Source organism: Phascolarctos cinereus, unplaced genomic scaffold (genome assembly GCF_003287225.1).
Source record: "Phascolarctos cinereus isolate Bilbo 61053 unplaced genomic scaffold, phaCin_HiC Scaffold_4;HRSCAF=312, whole genome shotgun sequence".
Classification (NCBI taxonomy): domain Eukaryota; kingdom Metazoa; phylum Chordata; class Mammalia; order Diprotodontia; family Phascolarctidae; genus Phascolarctos; species Phascolarctos cinereus.
Window position 1 is genome coordinate 687,791,603 of NW_027555847.1, and position 19,655 is coordinate 687,811,257.

The 19,655-nt window shown below is 40.6% G+C and overlaps 1 protein-coding gene across 1 annotated transcript in view; it reads right to left on the reverse strand.

Annotated features, from left to right (window-relative positions):
* Positions 1–6,079: 6,079 nt before the first annotated feature.
* The window catches only part of ADGRD1 (adhesion G protein-coupled receptor D1), a 458,528-nt gene continuing 444,952 nt past the window's right edge, over positions 6,080–19,655 (reverse strand). The window contains 3 exon segments of the mRNA XM_021004341.2: positions 6,080–9,949; positions 12,321–12,413; positions 17,974–18,015. Of these exon segments, the coding sequence (XP_020860000.1) occupies positions 9,854–9,949; positions 12,321–12,413; positions 17,974–18,015 (231 nt within the window). The 3' untranslated portion in view covers positions 6,080–9,853.

The window sequence follows — 19,655 nt, forward strand, 5'->3', positions numbered from 1 at the left end:
CTGAGGCAAAAAGGGTGAAGTGACTTGCCCAGGATCACATAGCTATAAGGAAGTATCTGAGGCTGGATTTGAACTCAGGTCCTCATGACTCCAAGGCCAGAGCTCTATCCACTGTGCCACCCCCCCTGGGGATGCATTTAAAAACAAGAATGAAAGTCCCTATTCTCAATAAGCTTACATTGCAATGTGAGAATATAACACATAAAGTCATGTGAGGGAAATGGGCAGGAGAGGATTTTACAGGCAGTATTGTGCTGGCCTGGTTATGGGCTACATAAGGCAAAAGGCTCGTTGTCAGAGATGGGAAGAGCCAGGAGTGAATCCTGTTTTCCAGTGGAGTGGAAAGGCTGAAGGTTACCATTTTCAGCTCGAGTGGCTGTAAGTATCACGGCTCCATTTCCATAAAGAAGGTCGTGGGAAGACCGGATAGTTTGCTTTTGTTGTTGCTATTTTTGTATTATTGTTTTGTTTTCTTGAAGGGGAGAGGAGGACAGTGAATGATGAGTTGATCTGCCACAGTAGACATAGCAGTCGAGAAATTATCAGGATGGCAGACGTTATCAGGACGGAGTCAGACATCCTCTAAAGAAAAGTTAAAGGAGTGCCAATGTGTCCTCGATGATTTGAAGGCCCCAGGCCCCAGTGTACTACTGAAGTGATCGCTAAGGAGCTCTCAATAGTCTTTGGAAGGCTATTGAGAATGGGAAGTGTGCCATGGAAGAGAAGGCAAATAGTGTCCTGATTTTCAAATACAAAAGGAAGAAAATGGAATCCTTTACTTAAGGCCAGGGAATCTGACTGTGGTTCCAGGCAAAATTCTAGAATGCATTATTAAAGGGATAGTTTGTGATTACAAAGAGCCAACACGTCTTCATCAAAAACGTCATGTCAGATTAACTTTAATTGATTTTTTAATGGGTTACTAGACTCTCTGTCTTTCTTTTTCTCTCTGTCTCTCCTCTCTGTCTCTCTGTCTCTGTCTCTCTCTCTCCTTCGCTCCCTCTCTCTGTCTCTTTCTTTGACACTCTCTGTCTCTATCTCCATCTTTCTCTATATATTTGTCACTCTCCTTCCCTCCCTCTCTCTTTGTTTCCCTCTGTCTCTCTGTCTCTGTCTCTCTCCCTTCCTCCCTCTCTCTATCTCTTGGTCTCTCTGTGTCTCTATGTATGTGTCTCTCTTTCATCTCCATGATATTTAAAATAGTTATCAGTGACTTGGTTAAAGATGCTGATAGCACACTTGTCAAATGTCTGATGAAAAAGTCCGGCTCCAAAAGGATCTTGATAGGTTTGGACACTGAGCCAAAATTTAATAAGGATAAATAAAAAGTAAATCTACTTTGGGAAAAATAAACAACTTCACAAGCATTAGGTGGGGAAAGTGTAGCAAGATAAACAGTCTATGCAAAGAGCAAAATCAGATCCAGGGCTTTTGTTGATTTCCAGCTCAATATGAAGAATAGTGGGACACAGAAGGAAAACACCATGCAAACTTGGATCACAGTAGAAGGGACGAAGTATCCAGAATGGGGGAGGTGATAGGTCCCCTCTACTCCTTCCTAGTTGGACCACAACAGGAGTATTGCATGTAGTTCTGGGGTCGAATTCTAGGAAGTGCCTTAACACCCTAGGATCCTGCAGAGGTTGATGAGGTGCTCCAAGGTCATGTCACATGAAGCTCATTTGAAAGAATCATAGGCATTTACCCTGGTGAAGGGCAGACTGAGGAGAGACATGATAACTGTTTTCAAATATTTGAAGGATTAGGGGATGACCTTTTTTTCTCCTGCCTGCTGAAAAAATAAAACAGAACTAGGAGCAGTAGGTGAAAATGACAGATTTTTTTTTTTTAACACGAAGTGAGAGGGGAAAATTCCTAAAGATCAGAGGTTTCACAAAGGAGAATGGGCTTCCTTGGAAAGCTGTGGTATCCTTTCACTGCAAGTATTCAGAAGGGATGGGATGAACAATTAGATCTAGTCCAGGGAGTCTGAATCTTCAGGGTTTTTTGTATGTATATACATAACTGTATTTCAGTCTAATTGGCTTTCTTTGTAATCCTGTGAATTTTATTTTATTTCATTTAGAAATATTTGGAGAAAAAGATCCATAGTCTTCACTGGGCTGCCAAAGGGGTTCAAGGGGCAAAAAACAGGAGGGGGCACTAATAACCAAAGGTCTAGAGTCCTATCCCCTCATCCTACAGATGAGGAGATATATCTAGAGAGACTGGCTGATTTGCTCAAGGTCACAAGTGGCCAAAGCAGTATTCAAACTGAGGTATCATAACTCAAAAGGTCAGCATTCTTTGCACCATACCATGCTGCTAGTTGGTGATGTCATAGAGGAGATTCTGATATAGGTAGAGATGGTACTAGAACTAGATCATCTCTGAAGTTCCATCTAACTAGGAGATTCTATGATTCTGAATCTGTGAGATTGGGCAGGAAGAGTTTTTCTGCTGATGTGACATTAAGATAAAGATAAATGCTGTTGGTTGCTGAAAATTTAGGACTGGGATTTAGAAGAGTTTAGAACTGGAGGCATTGCACAAGACAAACCAAGACAATATTTAATAAAGATAAATTTAAAGCTAAATATGCTTGGGTAAAAAAAAAAGAATCAACTTCATAAGTATTAGGTGGGAAAAGTGTGACTAGATAAGAGCCGGAGAATGTATCATTGAAATCGTGGGATTCATGAGATCACACACACATACACACACACACACACACACACACACACACACACACACACACACACACACACACACACAGAGTGATAAAAGAAGGTAGAAGAGTGAGGACAGAAGCTTAGAGATATTCAGGGCTGTGATAAAGTCAGCTTCTACTGGCTGGGAGAGCCTTTTGTTAGATTTTCAGTGTGGGCCCAGAAATCAGCAAATGCTACAAATTAGGGCTTGATACATTGTTTTGTTAATTGTCTACTCTAGACTTAAGAAAGCGATGGAGAAAATGTTAATGAAGCAGAGTAAACATGGAAGTGTGTCCTCTTTTTTTGGAGAGCTGATTGTTAAACATTCACCTGCACACCTTAGGGATGTCCACATTTAAGGAGTGGGAGGAAGAGAGGAAACAGGGAAACCAAAGAGTGGTAGATAGAGTCCTTTGAATTCTCTTTTGAAAAGATATATGCTCTGGTCCTGGAGTCTTAATTTTCCTGACACTTAGAGGGAAAGCAAGGACATTTGTGTCATCTTGGCTGAATATGAATTTGTACTAGAAGGCTACCATCTGGAAGGAGGAGACTTGTCCTGCTTGATGTCAGAAGCCAGAACAAGGAGGGATGTGTGGAAACTGTAAAGAGGGAAACTTGAGCTTCATGTGAGAACAAACATCCTAACAATTAGAGCTATCCCAGTGGAATGGTCTGCTTCATAAAGTAGTGAGCTCCCCACCCCACTTACATACTTTAAGCAGAGGCTGAAGGGTCACTAATTGGGTATACTGTAGCGGTTTGGGGGGTGTCCTTTGGACAGCATGGTCACTGATTTTTCTTCTGAATTAAAATTCTCTGATTCCATGATGTTGTCTATAATATTGTGTGGATGTGTGTGTGGATGTGTGTGTATATATATATATAGATATATATAGATATATAGATATATAGATATATATAGATATAGATATAGATATATAGATACAGATATATATGTGTGTGTGTGTGTGTATATACATATATATGTGTGTGTGTGTATATATATACATAGATATACATATATATAAACATATATATGTGTGTGTATATATATATATATATATATATATATATATATATATATATATATATATATATATATATATCAACATACAACTACAACACATTAAATATACCCAAAATCTGCTTGAACATGAAAAAGCAATGTCCCAGATTCCTAAGTAAGAGAAGGGATCCAGAAAGAGGGGAGAGGGTAGTCAACAGTGCTGAGTACTGCTTAGAGACAAAGAGGATGAGGATAGGTCTCTGGATTTGGCCATAAGTACTGACAACCTTGAAGAGGTTAACTTCAGTATCACAGAGAGTCAAAGTTGGAAGGGACTTCAGGGGTCATCTAACCAGTGTCTAAATAATCCCTTCTACCATAGAATCAGCAAGAGGTCAACCATCTTTGGTTTGAAGATTTCCAGGAAGAGGAAACCTGCTTCCTCCGGAGACAGCCCATTGTACTTCATTCAGTTATAATACGCATGACTATTTACAGTCATAGCTTTGGGGCTGGTAAGGACCTTTGAGGTCATCTTGTCAAATCCCTCTCATTTTACAGATGAGGAGACGGAAGCCCAGGGAAGTGGATTACCTTGCCATAGGTCACACAAGTAGTAAATGACAGAAATGGGATTCAAACCCAGATCCTCTATTTCCAAAACCAGTGTTCTTTCCACTGTGTCATGCTGGACAGGAATTTTTTGAATGACCTTAAGCCTAAATCTGCCTCTTTGCAAATTTCCTCCATTACTTCTCAAAGGGCCTCAGAGGATGGGTATGACAAGCTTATTTCTTCCATCAGTCAGCCCTTAATAAAGATAACCTAAAAGATCATAGACAGGCAGCTAGGTGGCTCAGTGGATAGAGTGCCGGCCCTGGAGTCAGGAGGACCTGAGTTCAAATCCAGCCTCAGACACATAACACTTACTAGCTGTGTGACCCTGGGCAAGTCACTTAACCCCATTGCCTAGCTGCCCCTCCCAAAAAAAAAAGATCATAGACATGGGCATGACTCTCAATTACCTAGCCCACATATAGCCAGCCCCAGAGAGTGCTTCACATTTGCCCTACTTAGAGGCAGCTGGTGGTACAGCACGCACAGCACTTGGCCTGGAGCCAAGAAGATCTGAGTTCAAACCCAGTCTTGAATCACTTATGAACACTACAATCCTGGGCAAGTCACTTAATCTCTGACTGCCTCAGTTTTCCCATCTGTAAAATGAGAATTATAATAGCACCTACCTCACAGTGTTGTCGTAAGGATCAAATGAGATAATATTTGTAAAGTGCTTAGCACGGTGCCTGGCACATGGTAAGTACCATATAAATGCTTCTTCCCTTTCCTGTCCCAGACCTCTTGCCATCTGCCACTATATACATCCTCTCTGTGTCACCACCCCACCTATTTTCCTTCCCTTTATCCAGAAACAGTAATCAAATCAATACTCCCATTGGAAGGTGACGATAGACTGTCCTGTGACTCACAATGGCTTAACACTTCCAGTTATAGAATAATTGACTTAGAGCTGCAAAGGACATTAGAGTCTATTAAACGCAACCCCATCATTTTACAGATGAGGAAGCAGCTATGAGAAAACAATGGCTTTGCCAGGGTCTCACAACTATTCGATGGCTGCCATAGGATTGGAATCTAGTTCTTCCTGACTGCAATTCTAATGCCAGAATCACTACAGTATTTTCCCACTCTCTATGTATTGTCTTCCTCCTATTTGAAAGTAAGCTCCTTGAAGGCAGGGGCTGTCTTCTGTATGTGTGTCCCTGGAGCTTAGAATAGTGCCTCACACATGTTCGTTGTTCCGTCATTCATTTGTGTCCAACTGCTTATGACCTCCTGAACCATTGTGACAGTACTGTCCATGGGGCTTTCTTGGCAAATATACTGGAATGGTTTGCTGTTTCTTTCTCCAGTTCATTTTACAGATGAGGAAACAGGCTCAGAGAGGGTGGTGACTGACCCTCTTGTTGTTCAGTCATTTTCAGTTGTGTCCACCTCTTCATGACCCCATGTGGGTTTGTTGCTTTGTTTTGGCAGAGATACTAAAGTGGTTTGCTATTTCCTTCTCCAGCTTGTTTTACAGATGAGGAAACGGAGACTAACAGGGTTAAGTGACTTACCCAAGGTCACACAGCTTGTGCTTGAGATCACATTTGAATTCAGATCTTCCTGTCTCCAGGCCCAGTGCTCTATCCACTGAGCCACCTAGCTGCCTACCTCTCACAAGGCAGGTGCCTAATCAATGCTTTCATTCAGTCATTTAGTCACTAGTCTTATGATTTCTGAAGAGATTTATAGTTCTCAAGTCTGACTAGGAAAAAAAAAGATTACAAATTACTAACAGGAAATGAAGACATTTTTATTTGGAAAAAAAAGCATAATTTTATTCCTTACTGGCATTTATTACCACTTAATGTGATGTAATCTATTACAAAGTCACAATTCCTTCGATTACAATTTCATCTTTGGCCAAATTATGTTTCACTGATGAAATATAGCTGAAGCCAAAATATACATGCCCATAAATATGTTGCACTATTTTTATTTCTTAAGACAGAAAGGTTTAGAAAATCTGAGCTGATTGTTTCTTTCTGGGTAAATCAGCCAGACTCGGTGAAAACAGGAGATAAGTCTTAGACCAAAGAAACAGAATCAAGCTAAGGCAAGATCATATCCTTACTATCTTTTGGCTAATCAGAAACTAAAGAAGCAAAAACTCCAACTTCCAAAATCATAATACAGTGTTCTAACTTCTAGGTTCACTCACACACATAATGAGGATACACTATTTCTTTATAAGCCATTCCAATCTCAAGCTATAGGAGGAAAACAAGGGATAGACTGTAGAAAAAATCTATTTCATTGAATCATAGAGTGAGGGAAAGTAAAGGAAGAGACCTTGATACCACAACAAGGTTTCAGCATACACAGGGAACACCTTGTCCCTCCTTTTAATTCATCTGTCCTATTGAAAAGTATAAATCATATCTTCATCACTTATTGAGTATGCATTAGGGGGCTGCATTAAAACAAACACTATCCATCCCTGGATAGAACAAGATTTGACCCTTAATGACAGGCTAACATGTGTCTAATTGCATTTCCTTGGTTGTGATTGCAAGAGTGGAGTTGCTGACCAGCCTGAGAACTCCATTGGTGTCCAAGCAATGGCAAAGGGAAGAAGCCCTTAGTATATGAGTGCACACTCTCCCCACAGTCAGATAATTTTCTGGAGATAATAGAGAAGTGTTGTACAGGAAGTCTAGGCATGGATGGATTCCAATTCTCCTAATTGAAAGGATGAAGGTCCATATGGATGAAAACAGAGATCCATTGAAGCAATGGGGTATTTGGCCTTTAAGGTTGGCCCCAAGGTGATTTTTTTTAAATCATAGCAACACTCAAAGATAAGTTACAGTGGGGTTATGATTTGTGTCAGTGGGGGCAGACAACTACACTAACAGAATGACACATTCTTCAAGTTTATTGAACAGGTTATCACCATATTGCCGAAGGATCTGCTCTATACCCTATGCAGTACGACCAACAAGAAAGAGTCAAGCATGCAAAAAGAAAAAACACACTCTACAACTGTTAATAACTTACTGAACTGGACTCATTCATTTCACCCCTAGCACCACTTGTCCCGTCATACGGCAAAGAGAGGAAAATGGAACAGGTTCCAATCTCTATCCATCCATGGTCACAGTTTGAAAAGAAAAATCATCTTCTAGTATCAAAAATAGGTTTAAATATCTTGCCCATACGTTTCATAAACATTTGGAACTCTGTCATCACAGTATGATTCTCTGGTGTTTGGTTTGCACGCTTGCCAATAGATCACTCTTATTCGTTAAAGCCCTTGTTTTCCGTAAGGGCCTATCCCATAGACATCATTGTAACGATTATTGCCATTTCCAAAAGGATTGAGTCAAAGCCCATCCATTCACATTCACAGCAGAAGATGCAGCCATGTTCACATCACATATTCCACTGCCCCCTCCCCCCCCCTTCTCTGGTCCTGTTGGCCAAATGGAAAGGAAGCACAGTATCAAAGACTCGACCTATCATGGATTCACTATTTAGTGAGAGGGAGACATAGACGCTGATCATGATGGCAGCTGATGTTTAAATGGCCCTTTAAGATTAGCAGGTTTGCAAAGCACTCTATATCCATTAGCTCATTTGTTCCTCATAGGCAAACATTGCTGGTATAATTATTCCCATTCTATAGATGAGGAAACTGAGACTGGGGTGGTTCATGTGACTTGTCCAGGATCACACAAATAGTAAAACTCAGAAGTGAGATTTGAACCCAGGTCTCCCTTACTCTGAGCCCAAAAGTCTTTCTACCATGTGCTAAATTCAACTAGTATTTCTTTCCATTCTATCCTCATATCTAAATTAGGAAATAAAAGTTCTGAAAAGTGACTTGCCATGAACATAAAACTTGTAAGTGTGAGAAGCAGAATTTGAACCCAGGGCTCTGCTGACTCCAAGTTCAATACCCATGTGTGACATTAAATGGTAACTTAGAGTGACCTGAAAGCTCTGCTCATGATTGTAATTTAATATAGCCCCACCCAAAAAGTTCTCAACAAATGGGTGAAAGATGCCCCTGGTGTTGGTTTATGTGAAATACACTTTGGAAATAGGAATGTCAGAATATGTTTAGCAGCAAAATGGTAGGGGCATAGTGAGTGGCAGAAACCACTGGAAAATGCTAGACTAAAAACCAATCTGTCTCTTTTGCTTCACAAGCACTTTCCTTTTATTCAAAGAACACAGGTGGAGATCGACAAGAATTTCCAAGGACTCCAAAGGCATCTATGAACACAAGCTATAGAAATTACCCACAGATGTTGCTGTGATCTCATCTTCTTTGTCATTTGCTGCTGGATTATTTTAGAATTGGGTGTCATTGTCCTGACAACACTTAATACTCATAAGCCCTGTGCCCATGGGGTAAGTCAAATGAACAGACATTAATTCAGCCTTTATTTTGAGCAAGGCACTGTATTAGGTACTGAAGGATAGATAACAAACACTAAAATGAAACAATTCCTGCTCTCAAGGAGCCCCTATTCTAATGGATAAAGGTAATTACAACTGTAAGGTTCTGATAGGCAAAATCTTTAGGCAGACTTTGGGGTCAACAGATAGCTGTAAGAAGGAAAGGCAATCAGGAAAATGTAGTGGGTGTCATCCAGGCTGGTAACATCTTTCTGAATTCTGAATCAAGCTTTAATTTTGCACAGATTTGAGGATAATATGAACAGGTTTATGTACATGCTGTGTTTATATAAATGACTGTGAGCGTGTAGATGTTGTGTATGTACATATGATATCCTACATAGATTGTAGCTCATATACGCCTATCATCTGCCTAAGGATGGATGGCCACTACGTGTATTTGTGTGAACCCCAGCATGTCTTGATAACATGATAAAAGTCTTAGTTTCCTTGGGCTTGAGCCTCCAATACAGTATGAAAGGCTGAACAGAGCTTCTCTCTCTCTCTCTCTCTCTCTTCTCAGCACAGAGACCTGCTGGTTTTCAGATGGATTTCCTTTCCTTTGCCTTGGTCTTTGGTATTCTGTGTCTTCACCGCTGGGATGATTGGGCTCCTCAGGTGCAAACAGAGAATGTGAAAGAAGCAAGAAGACTGACTTCAGACTCCCATCATGGAGTATTTTAGCTTCATTCTTTTCTTTCTGAAGCTGAAGCATGTCCTTCAGGGGGCCTGTGTTCACGGTAACCATACAGCTTCAGGCTTCAGACAGCAGCAGTGTAGGGGTGGGTGGGGTTGTGTTCTTTTTTCTTTCCTTCTATCTACTGTTCTCATCACTGAGTAAGCTATCCAGTATACCCCAGGGCAAGAGCTACTCTATATTCTACACCAAGGGGTGAGCTCCATTAAACACAAGAGAGTGAACATAAGAAGACGGCCAGCTATCCAATAAGCAAGACAGCCAGTTTCCATTTCCCAGGCAGTGATGAGGAGAAAAAATCATACTAACAATATCTGTGAAAATATTTGGATGGGGCTCTGGTGGGGGCTGAGCCCCCAGGATGTGGCAGGCTTGTCAGGGTGAAGGGAAGCTGACCCCAGGTCACACCGCTGACAAGTCGATCCGGTTGCCTGAGTTGCTGCTCTTGTCCCAAGTATTGAGTTTGGTCGGAGTTGTTCCCGGGCGGGTTCCATTCATCTGAAACCCAAAGGGGTAGGAGCAGTGAGGAGAGAAGACACGGATGTGACATGAGCATGTTTGGCAAGTGTTTGAAGGGTTATCAGGGGAAGAAGGTAGGGAATTGTTCTGCTTGACACTAAAGAACAGAGCGAGGAGCCATGGGGAGAAATGACAGGGAGGAGGACTTCACAGAATTGCAGTTGATAGGCAACTCAGAGATCATTTAATCCAACTTTTACCTGAATGAAAATCTATCTCCTTTGCAACATGCCCAACGCAGTGGTCATCCAGCTTTTCCTTGAACAACTCTAGTGAAGGAAAACCCACTGCCTTCTGAAATAGCCCGTTCACTTCCCCTTAACTCCGCCAGGAAATGTTCGTTTGCTTGGTTTTTTCTCCCTCACATCAAGCATCGTCTCCTTTTGTTCCTGGCTCCGTCCTCTTGTGTCAAACAGAACAAGCCAATCACTCTTACACATGACAGGTCTGCAATTTAAAGGAGACTATCATATACCCCACCCTCTTCTCTAGGCCAGTCTCATGCCCAGTTTCTTCAAAAGAACATGCTTATATAGCATGTCCTCAACTCCTCTCATTATCCTGGTAGCCCTCAGTGGACATACATTGATTGAATTTAGTAGTGAATTCTAGATGTACATCCAAGACACATTAAAGAAAAACTATCACTTCCATAGTCTTGGACACTATGCCTCTCCTCATGTAGTCTGGGATTGCATTAGCTTGCTATTTGCTGTATGACTCCTATTGAATTTGTGGTCCACTAAAACCTCCAGATCATTCTCATGAAAACTATTTAGCCAAACTTCCTCCCTCATGTACTTATAAAAGTAAATTTCTTAATAGAAATAGAAGGCTTTAAAGTTATCTTTAAGTCTTATCTGATTAGAGTCATTCTAATATTCTAAATGAAATATCTTCAGGTCTTGACTATCACACAACATATTAGCTAATTTGATAAGCATATCATTTCTGCTTTTCTCTAAGTCAGCGATTTTTTTTTACTTGGTTCAATATAAGGAAGAGTTTCTTAACAGTCAGAGCTGTCCAATAATGGAATGGGCTGGAATGGGGGATAGGGAGCTCTTTGTCTTCATAGGTATTTGTGTAGAGGGCCACACAAGAATAAGAATCATAAAATGTTAGAAGTGGAATAGACCTTAGAATATACCTAGCTCCACCTCCTATTTTACAGATGAGGAAACTGAGGCCCAAACAGAGAAAATGCCTCCACAGTGAGGAGCTAGTACTCAAACACAGGGTTCTGAGTCTTGTAATTCCAAATGTTCTTTCTATGATATCTTTGAAGTTATGGAGGGAATTCCTGCATCTGTTAGAGAATTGGGCCTGCCCAATACTAAGATTCAGTGATTCTGTATAAGTATCACTGATCTCTGATCCTCCAAGGCATGAGCCAGAAAATTAAATTTTCATCTGACAAGGTATTTAATAAATGATGTCAATTTGGATTCAACGGACATGGTCTTGATAACAAGAAAGCCACGTTAAGGCAGCAGTGGGACCCAACTTTCATTAACACGCTTCTTCTTGAGGGGAATGGAGTACCCAGTCCTAGGGTTGTTCTGAGGATCAAATGAGATATTTCTAAAAGTGCTTAGCACTACGCCTGTGACACAGTTCATGGTATTTAAATGTTTATTCCATCTCCCTCCTTAGCAAATCACTTATCCTTTCTGACCCTCAGTTTCCTTATCTAGAAAATGGACATAGTAAAAGCATGTGCCTCACAGGATTAAAGTGAGGGTCAAAGGAGATCATGTATGAAAAGCCTTTTTTTCTTTATAAGCCTTGTTGTTGTTGTATGTTCAGTCATTTCAGTCATATTGGAATCTTCGTGACCCCATTTGGGGCTTTCTTAGCAAAAAATACTGGAGTAGTTTGTCATTTCCTTTTTCAGCTCATTTTACAGATGAGGAAACTGAGGCAAACAGGGTTAAGTCACATATCTACTAAGTGTCTGAGGTCACACTTGAACTCAGGTCTTCCTGACTCCAGGACCAACACTATGGCTCCTCCTAGCTGCCCCTTGTAAGCCTCAAAATTCTGTCAAAAGTGAGGAGGAATGTTAATGAGCATCAGCTCAGTATTCACATTCAGGTCACAGATCCACCAAAAGCTTGGGTCAAGGGTAACAAGTCAGCCTCAATTTGAGAAACAGTGCTCCATCTATCCTCTAAGAAGCTTTAACTATCTAGAGCAAAGAAAGCTCCCACATATATGAATCTTTGCCTCATCTTGTGACAGGACTTCCTCACTGGGGTATCCACTCATTTGGAAATTTCCTTGGGCTTTAGACCCAGCACTGGCTGGCAGGGGGTTGATTACATCCCGAGTATCATGTGGGACTCACAATGTCGGAGTTGAAGGGCTTCACATTGATGTTGCGAATAGAACTGCTGGTAAGGGACCAGACCTTGGTTTTATGCTTAAAGGCAGCTCTCACCTGTAAAGAGGAGAGGATGTCAATTAATTGGATGTAATTTCAGAGTAAAACTCAGATGGGATGCTAACCAGTCCCAAGGAATCCCTGGGACTTGGGGTCACAAAAGATCAAATGTTAGGTAGCGTTCAATATTTGGAAATGACAAGTAAAATATTCCCGTTCAATATTTGAAGTATTGTAGAAGTCTTCAAACAATAAATTAAGTATTTTTTCACTCACCCATTTGCTACTTCATTCATTCATTCAATAAGTTATCCATTAACTCATTTTTTTTCATTTATTCACTCACTATTCGTTCCATCCATTTGTTCATCTTTTCAGTCTCCTATTCTTCCATCCTTATGCATTCATTCATTTATTTATACAATCCATTCATTGACTTAATCCATCTATCCATTCATTTATCCATTCATCCACTCACCCATTTTGGTTCAAACAATAATTTATTATAAACACTCACTGTGTGCCAGGCACTGTGCTAAGTACTTTACAAATATTACCTTGTTTTATCCTCACAAAAACCCTGAGATGGAGGTGCTATCAATATCCTATATTACAGATGAGGAAACTGAGGAAGACAGGGGTGAAGTAACTTCCCTAGGGCCACACAGTTACCAAGAGTCTGATACCAGATTTGAATGCAGGTCTTCCTGAATCCAAGTCCAGGGTTCTATCTTGGAGTATTTCCAAGCTATCTTCATTTATATATTTGTTTATTCAGTCAGTCCATCAAGTCACATAGTTCCTTCATCTGTTAACTTCATTAAACCATCCATTCATCATTTAACTCATTCAATCATTCATTTATTTGTTTGTTTATTTAATAATTCAATCCAATCATTTACTCCACCCTTCATTTCCTCATTCATGCATTTTATTAATTCATTACTTTTAGAAAATATTTACTGAGAATCTGCCACTGCGCTGGGTGTTATGAGGGGTACAAAGCTAAATATAATATAGTTTGTGGCTTCAAGGAGGCTACAATATGGTAGCAGAGATAAGATATATATACATATATATATATATATATATACATATATATATATATTTATATATATATACACATACACATATACATATACATATACATAGGAAAAACATAATACAAGGCAAAATTTATTAAGCACCATAGAGAATGTAGAAAAGTAAACATCCAAGACTGAATGACCCCCAAATATGGAGTGAACCTGGGGTAAGCTGGGCTGCCTTTTAAGGGACTCTGCTTCCATACTGGCTACTGAGCTTCCTTCTGGAAGGTCTGTATTCCATTCTGATGCTAACTTGTCCTCTCAAATAGCGATGTGCTGCTAAGAACCCAGATCATGATAACAGTGACGTTTATGTTCCATTTTAAGTTTTACAGAACAGAAGAATGGGAAACCCAGAGAAATGAAGGGACTTGCCCAAAGTCCCAAACTGAATTCAATCCAGTTTCTTTGTTTCTTTCCACTCTACCTTGGCAATGTCTTGCATATTAAATCTATCTCTCATCTGAACTTCACAATAGCTCTGTGATAGATAAAAGCACTGAAGCTATTATTACCCCATTTTATGGATGAGAAAACAGAAGCTCAGAGAAATTAAATAACTTGCCCTTTGATGCTAACTAGTAAGAGCTAGAATTTGAACCTAGATTTCTAATAACTCCTTGTCTCTCGAGCTATAAAATTTGGTTATACAAGCCTTCCATGTAACTTTTTTACCCATACTCATTTTCTCCTAGGACTTCTTTCTGGTCTGAATTCTCCTTTGCCCTTTACCTGCTCCCACTGAGCAAAAATATGACCAGAAAACAGCCAGGATGATCTAAAACTCTGTGCCATGCTTTGAGATCAGTTGGCTGTTTTGTTACCCTTCTGTAGTGTAGTGTTTCTGTGTGCTACATTTTAGGAGGGAAAAATCATCCAGAAGTTGGCAAACAGGATGATAGAATTGAAGTTCTAGAACCAGAAGAGACCTTAGGGGTCATCTAGTCCAATGCCCTAATTTTACAGGTGAGGAAGCTGAGGCTGAGATAGATTCAATGACGTGCCCAGGATCACACAGCAAGTAACTATCTGCGGTAATATTTAGACACAGTTTTTGAACTTGAAGGGCACAGGACCTGAGTTAAAATCCCAGCTCTTCCACTTGCTTCTTATGTGGCCTTGGGCAGGTCAATAGCCAACATTTCTATAGTACTTTAAAGGTTTGTAAAGTGCTTGACATGGGTTATTTTATTGGATCCTCATGACACCTCTGCAAAGTACTGTCTCCAGTGAACAGTTCCTGTTCTTAAGGAGCTCACAGTCTAATTGGGGTGACAATATGCAAACAGTGATGTCTAGACAAGACATACACAAGATAAATTGGAGCTAATCTCAGAGGGGATGTACTAAGATGAAGGGGTACTGGGAAAGGTTTCTTATAGAAGGTGGGATTGTAGCTGAGAAGTGAAGGAAGCCAGTGAAGCCATAAGAGAAAGGTGAGGAGGGAGAAAGATCCAGGCATGGGAGACAGCCAGAGAAAATTCCTCGGAGTTTTGAGATGCAATGTCTCATGGGAAGACCAGCAAGGAAGCCTGCATCAATGGATTACAAAGGCTGTGGAGGTGAGTAAGGTACGAGAAGCCTGGAAAACTAGGAAGAGGCCAAGATATGAAGAGCTTTAAAAGTCAAAGAGAAAACATTATATTTGCTCCTGAAGGTAATAGAAAGCCACTGAAGTTTGTTGAAGTGGGGAAAGGGGACAATGTGATATGCTCCAACCTGCATTTTAAGAAGATCAATTTGACAGGTAAATGGAGGATGGATTGGAATGGGGAGAGATCTGAGGCAGGGAGGCCCAACAGCAGCTATTGTAATAGCTCAAACATGGTGATAAGGGCCTTCCCTAGAGCAGTGGAATTGTCAGGGGAGATAAGGGAGTGAGAGGTCATGAATGTAGAAATGGAACTTGGTGACTGATTGGGGGAATGTGAGAAAGAGTGAGGAGCTGAGGATGACAGTTAGGTGGCCAACCTGGGTGGCAGGGAAGATGGTGTTACCCTTGATAATAACAGAGAAGTTAGGAAAAAGGAGAGGGGTTTTTTTGGGAGGGGGAAGAAAATGAGTTTAGTTCTGGGCACATTGAGTTTAAGGCTACTTTAAGAGAGGAATCATATTTTAGATTTCCAACTAAATATGTGTAATAGGCAGTTATGAGTGTGAGACTGATGGTCAAAGAGAGGTTAAGGCTGAACAATTAGATCTGAGAGTCATCTGTATAAAGATGATAATGACCAGGGTCACACAACCAGTAAGTGTGTGAGGTGGGATTTGAACTGAGATCTTCCTGACTCAGAGTTCAATGCTCTCTATCCACTATACCACACAGTTGCATCATATATTCAGCTCATGTGATGAGATGACTACTAAGGTCTCTTTCACTGCAAGGTCTGTTTATGAAAGGTCACATTAGCAGTGGGTAGTACAATTAATGGCAACAACAGAAAATTCCCCATAAAACATTTTCCCTCTAGCTGCAAGTGAGATGCCATCCCAAAAAACTCCACCCTGGGGGACCAAGTCCCTCTTTATTCACTGGACAAAGTGGCTGTTTTTTTTTTCTTTGTTCATTTTAAGAAGAAGAGAAAATAAATGAAAGACCTCACAGAGATAGTTATATGAGGAATCCTCTTGAAGATTTTTCACCAAAAATTATTCTTCTCTTCAAGTTTATATAAGGAGCTGAAATATTCAGGTGCTATTAATGTTGCCCATGGGCCCTCGGAAACCCGTTCTTCAAAGAACAATAAAATCTCCTGTAATGTTTTCCATTTGGGGACACAGTCATTAACCTGCCCATGTGATGCCATTACAAGTTTATTTGGAAAACTAGAAGTTAGGAGCTGTCACTCCACAGCAGATCAACATATGGGGTCTTGGGGAAGCAGGAGGGGGCACCTTTCTCAGAGATTCAAGTCTAAAACTGGAGAGCTTTCTGCCGGAAGCCAGGCAAGCTAATTTGATTCAAGTTGATTGGATTCAACAAACATTTCTTAATCGCCTACCATGTGTCGGGCACTGCATTTAGTGCTTGGGAAAAGCAACAGACTTCAAGGGATTTACTAACCATCAGAAGGAGAAGGACAGGGAGAGGGAAAGAGGAGAGTCACGTAGATGGTTATGATACCAACAAGGTGGGACTTGGAACGAGAAATACCTGAGTTCAAATCCAACCTCAGACTCTAATCAGCTGTGTGGCCCTGGGCAAATCACTTAACCTTTGCTTGTCCCTACCTCCTCATCTATAAAATGGGGATAATAATAGCACCTACCTCCCAGGATTATTGTGAGGATCAAGTTATTTGTAAAAAGCTTTGCAGACCTTAAAGTGCTATATAAATACTGTTGATTATTATCATTGTTGTTAGTATTACTATTACTATTATACAAAGCATGATAAAATGGATGAAGTACTAGATATTTATTGTAGAAAACCTAGAGAATCAAATGCTATCTCTGATATACATTGAAGCTGAATGCCCCTGGGTAAGTCCCTTAACCTCTCAAGTCTAAGATCCTTCCTCCATACAACTGGGACAATAAATAATAAAAAATCATTTATAAACCACCGCATCTGACATTATCTATGTGACTTTGGTCAAGTCACTTCAATCAATCAATAAACATTTGTTAAGCACCTACTGTGTGCCAGGCTTATCACTTCACTCCCTGGTCCTCTGAGAAGCTCTTTCAATCATTCAATAAACATTAATTAAATTGAATGCCAGTTTTCCATTTATTACCTGTGTAATACTGGGCAAATGACTTAAGGTCTCTGGCTTCAGCATTCTCATCTCTAAAATGAGGTGGGGGTGGAGGGGGAGTAGGATTAACTAAAATAATCCCGAAGACTGTCTGTAACAGATCATTCCTCCATGCATTCTCTCCCACAGTTCCCTCTGCTTAAGCAGTCTTCATTCCCCACTTCATGGTTTGAATTCCTAGAGATACTTTAAAATAAAATTCAAATGCCACCTCCTCCAGGAGGGCTTCCCTCATCCCCTAGGCAATAATGACTTTCTTCCATAGGCATCACAAAGAACAATTCCTTGCCCCTCTCCAAGGTATCCATCATGTAATATTGTCAGTTCTAGCTACCCTCATTGATTTCTACTAGAGTAAGCTCCCTGAGCAAAGGAAACATGTGTTATTTCAACTCTGTATCAGACCCAACACAGCACTGTATACAATAGGTGCCTAATAAATGTCTATGGCATTGAGCTGCATGCATAGGAATGTGTGGAATCCACAGTGGGGATTTTCAGCCTAGATTATTTCCTTCCCCTTCTCTTCTTCTTCCTGATTTTGGTTCAGTGAATCAGGTAAACATCCCAGAAAGGCATTGCTAAGCAACAGGGACAAAAAACCCAACCATCCTTCAGCCCAGCTCTTCTCAGGCACCAAAGAGGATTCAGAAGTCTAGGGACAAAAAAGCCATGGCCAACTCCAAGTAGGGTATCATTTTAGCTTCTCTGAGTTCTGTGCTGAAATAAAAACCAGCTCATTACTACCCATGGGAAGCTCAGACTCACCTCAGAATTCAGGAGACAGTGAAATAGAAAGATGAAAAATCCCTGGGGGGAAAGAAAGGGAGAGGAGAATACAAAGTTAGCAGTCATTTACATATTTCAGAAAAATGTCTCTAAAAATATAGAACCCTCTTCAATGCATGGTCCAGGAGAAAAGCCAGGGGGATTTTGAGTCAGAGGACATGGGTTTGAACACCAATTCTCTCACTTACTTAGGAGCTCTGTGACCCTAGGTAAGTCACTTCAGCTGTGCCTCCATTTCCTCATCTGTAAAATGAAGCTAATAATAGCACCTACCTCTCAGGATTGTTGTGAGGGTCAAATGAGATAAGGTATGAAAAGTACTTTGATATTACATAATCATTTCATTTCTCTGGACCTCAGTGTCCTCGTCTGTCAAGTGACCGGGTTGAACTTAATGCATGCTGAGGTCATTTCCAAGTCAATATCTTTGATCCTACGACCTATATTGTTTTTCTATGGGCAGCAGGCTGTGTTTAATCTTAGATTTCCATCCCTCAAGCTCGGCATAGGATCATGGATTTCAAGCTGGAAGGGACCGATGAAGACAGCTGACCCTGTATCCAAGAAGCAAGCAGGATGGCAATTTTGTCTTTCTACCATTCTATATTTAAAATCCAACTTGGGGGGGGGTAAGGGGTGAATGTTTGTAAGAGATAAATGAGCATTAAGCTCAACTCCCCAGAGACAGAGGTGGTATCGGGGAAAATGTGCTCCCAGCTGATGGGGGCAAATGTTTTGTACTTCTGTTCTTGCTATATCTTCTCAACAAATATCCACTTTTAAAAACTAATTTATGTTTATTGTCTAAACCACACTATGGGGCTAGTTAATGATATCAATGATATGGGGGATGTATTAGTACTGGCAAGTGCTCTGGAGGAGAACATACTGCAATGGGGACTTAAGCTTATCACATTAAATAAGAACTGTTCAAGAGTACCCCTGGCTGTTTTCTGGAAATTCATCAGTGAGAATGGGAACTGACATCATCATCACACTTATGTAATATCAAAGTACTTTTCATACCTTATCTCTTCTGACCCTCACAACAATCCTGAGAGGTAGGTGCTATCATTATCTTCATTTTACAGATGAGGAAATGGAGGCACAGCTGAAGTGACTTACCTAGGGTCACAGAGCTCCTAAGTGTCTGAGGCAAGATTTGAACTCAGCTCTTCCTAACTCTCAAATCCAGCACTGTATCCATTATGCCACCTAGCTGCATATGAAGGCATGGAATAATGATGCCAGGGTCTTATGTAGGCTACACAGATACAGCAGCTGCAGTCCCAAGATATAAAAATAACTTGTCCAAAGTCACGCAGGTTCTAAGTGGTAGAAGTGGGATTTGAATCCAGGTCCCTTGACTGCAAATCCATTATATCTCCTTAACATTAAGAGCCCTTGTATTAGCTCTGTAAATGGAACATGGCCCTGAGAGCAGATGGTCATTGGGTAAGTTTTCTTTCCTTCTACCTTCACTCCCTAGGGTCACTCAGCAAAGAGGTCACTGCATTACAGCTGTGAAGCCTCTAGATATTGGGCTACACAGCCCAATTGTGTATGGAGGAAACACACAGAGAAAGCAGCATGGCACAGTGGAAAACCCAATGACTTAGGACTAATGAGATCTGCTTTCTAGTTCTTGATCCACTAACTTA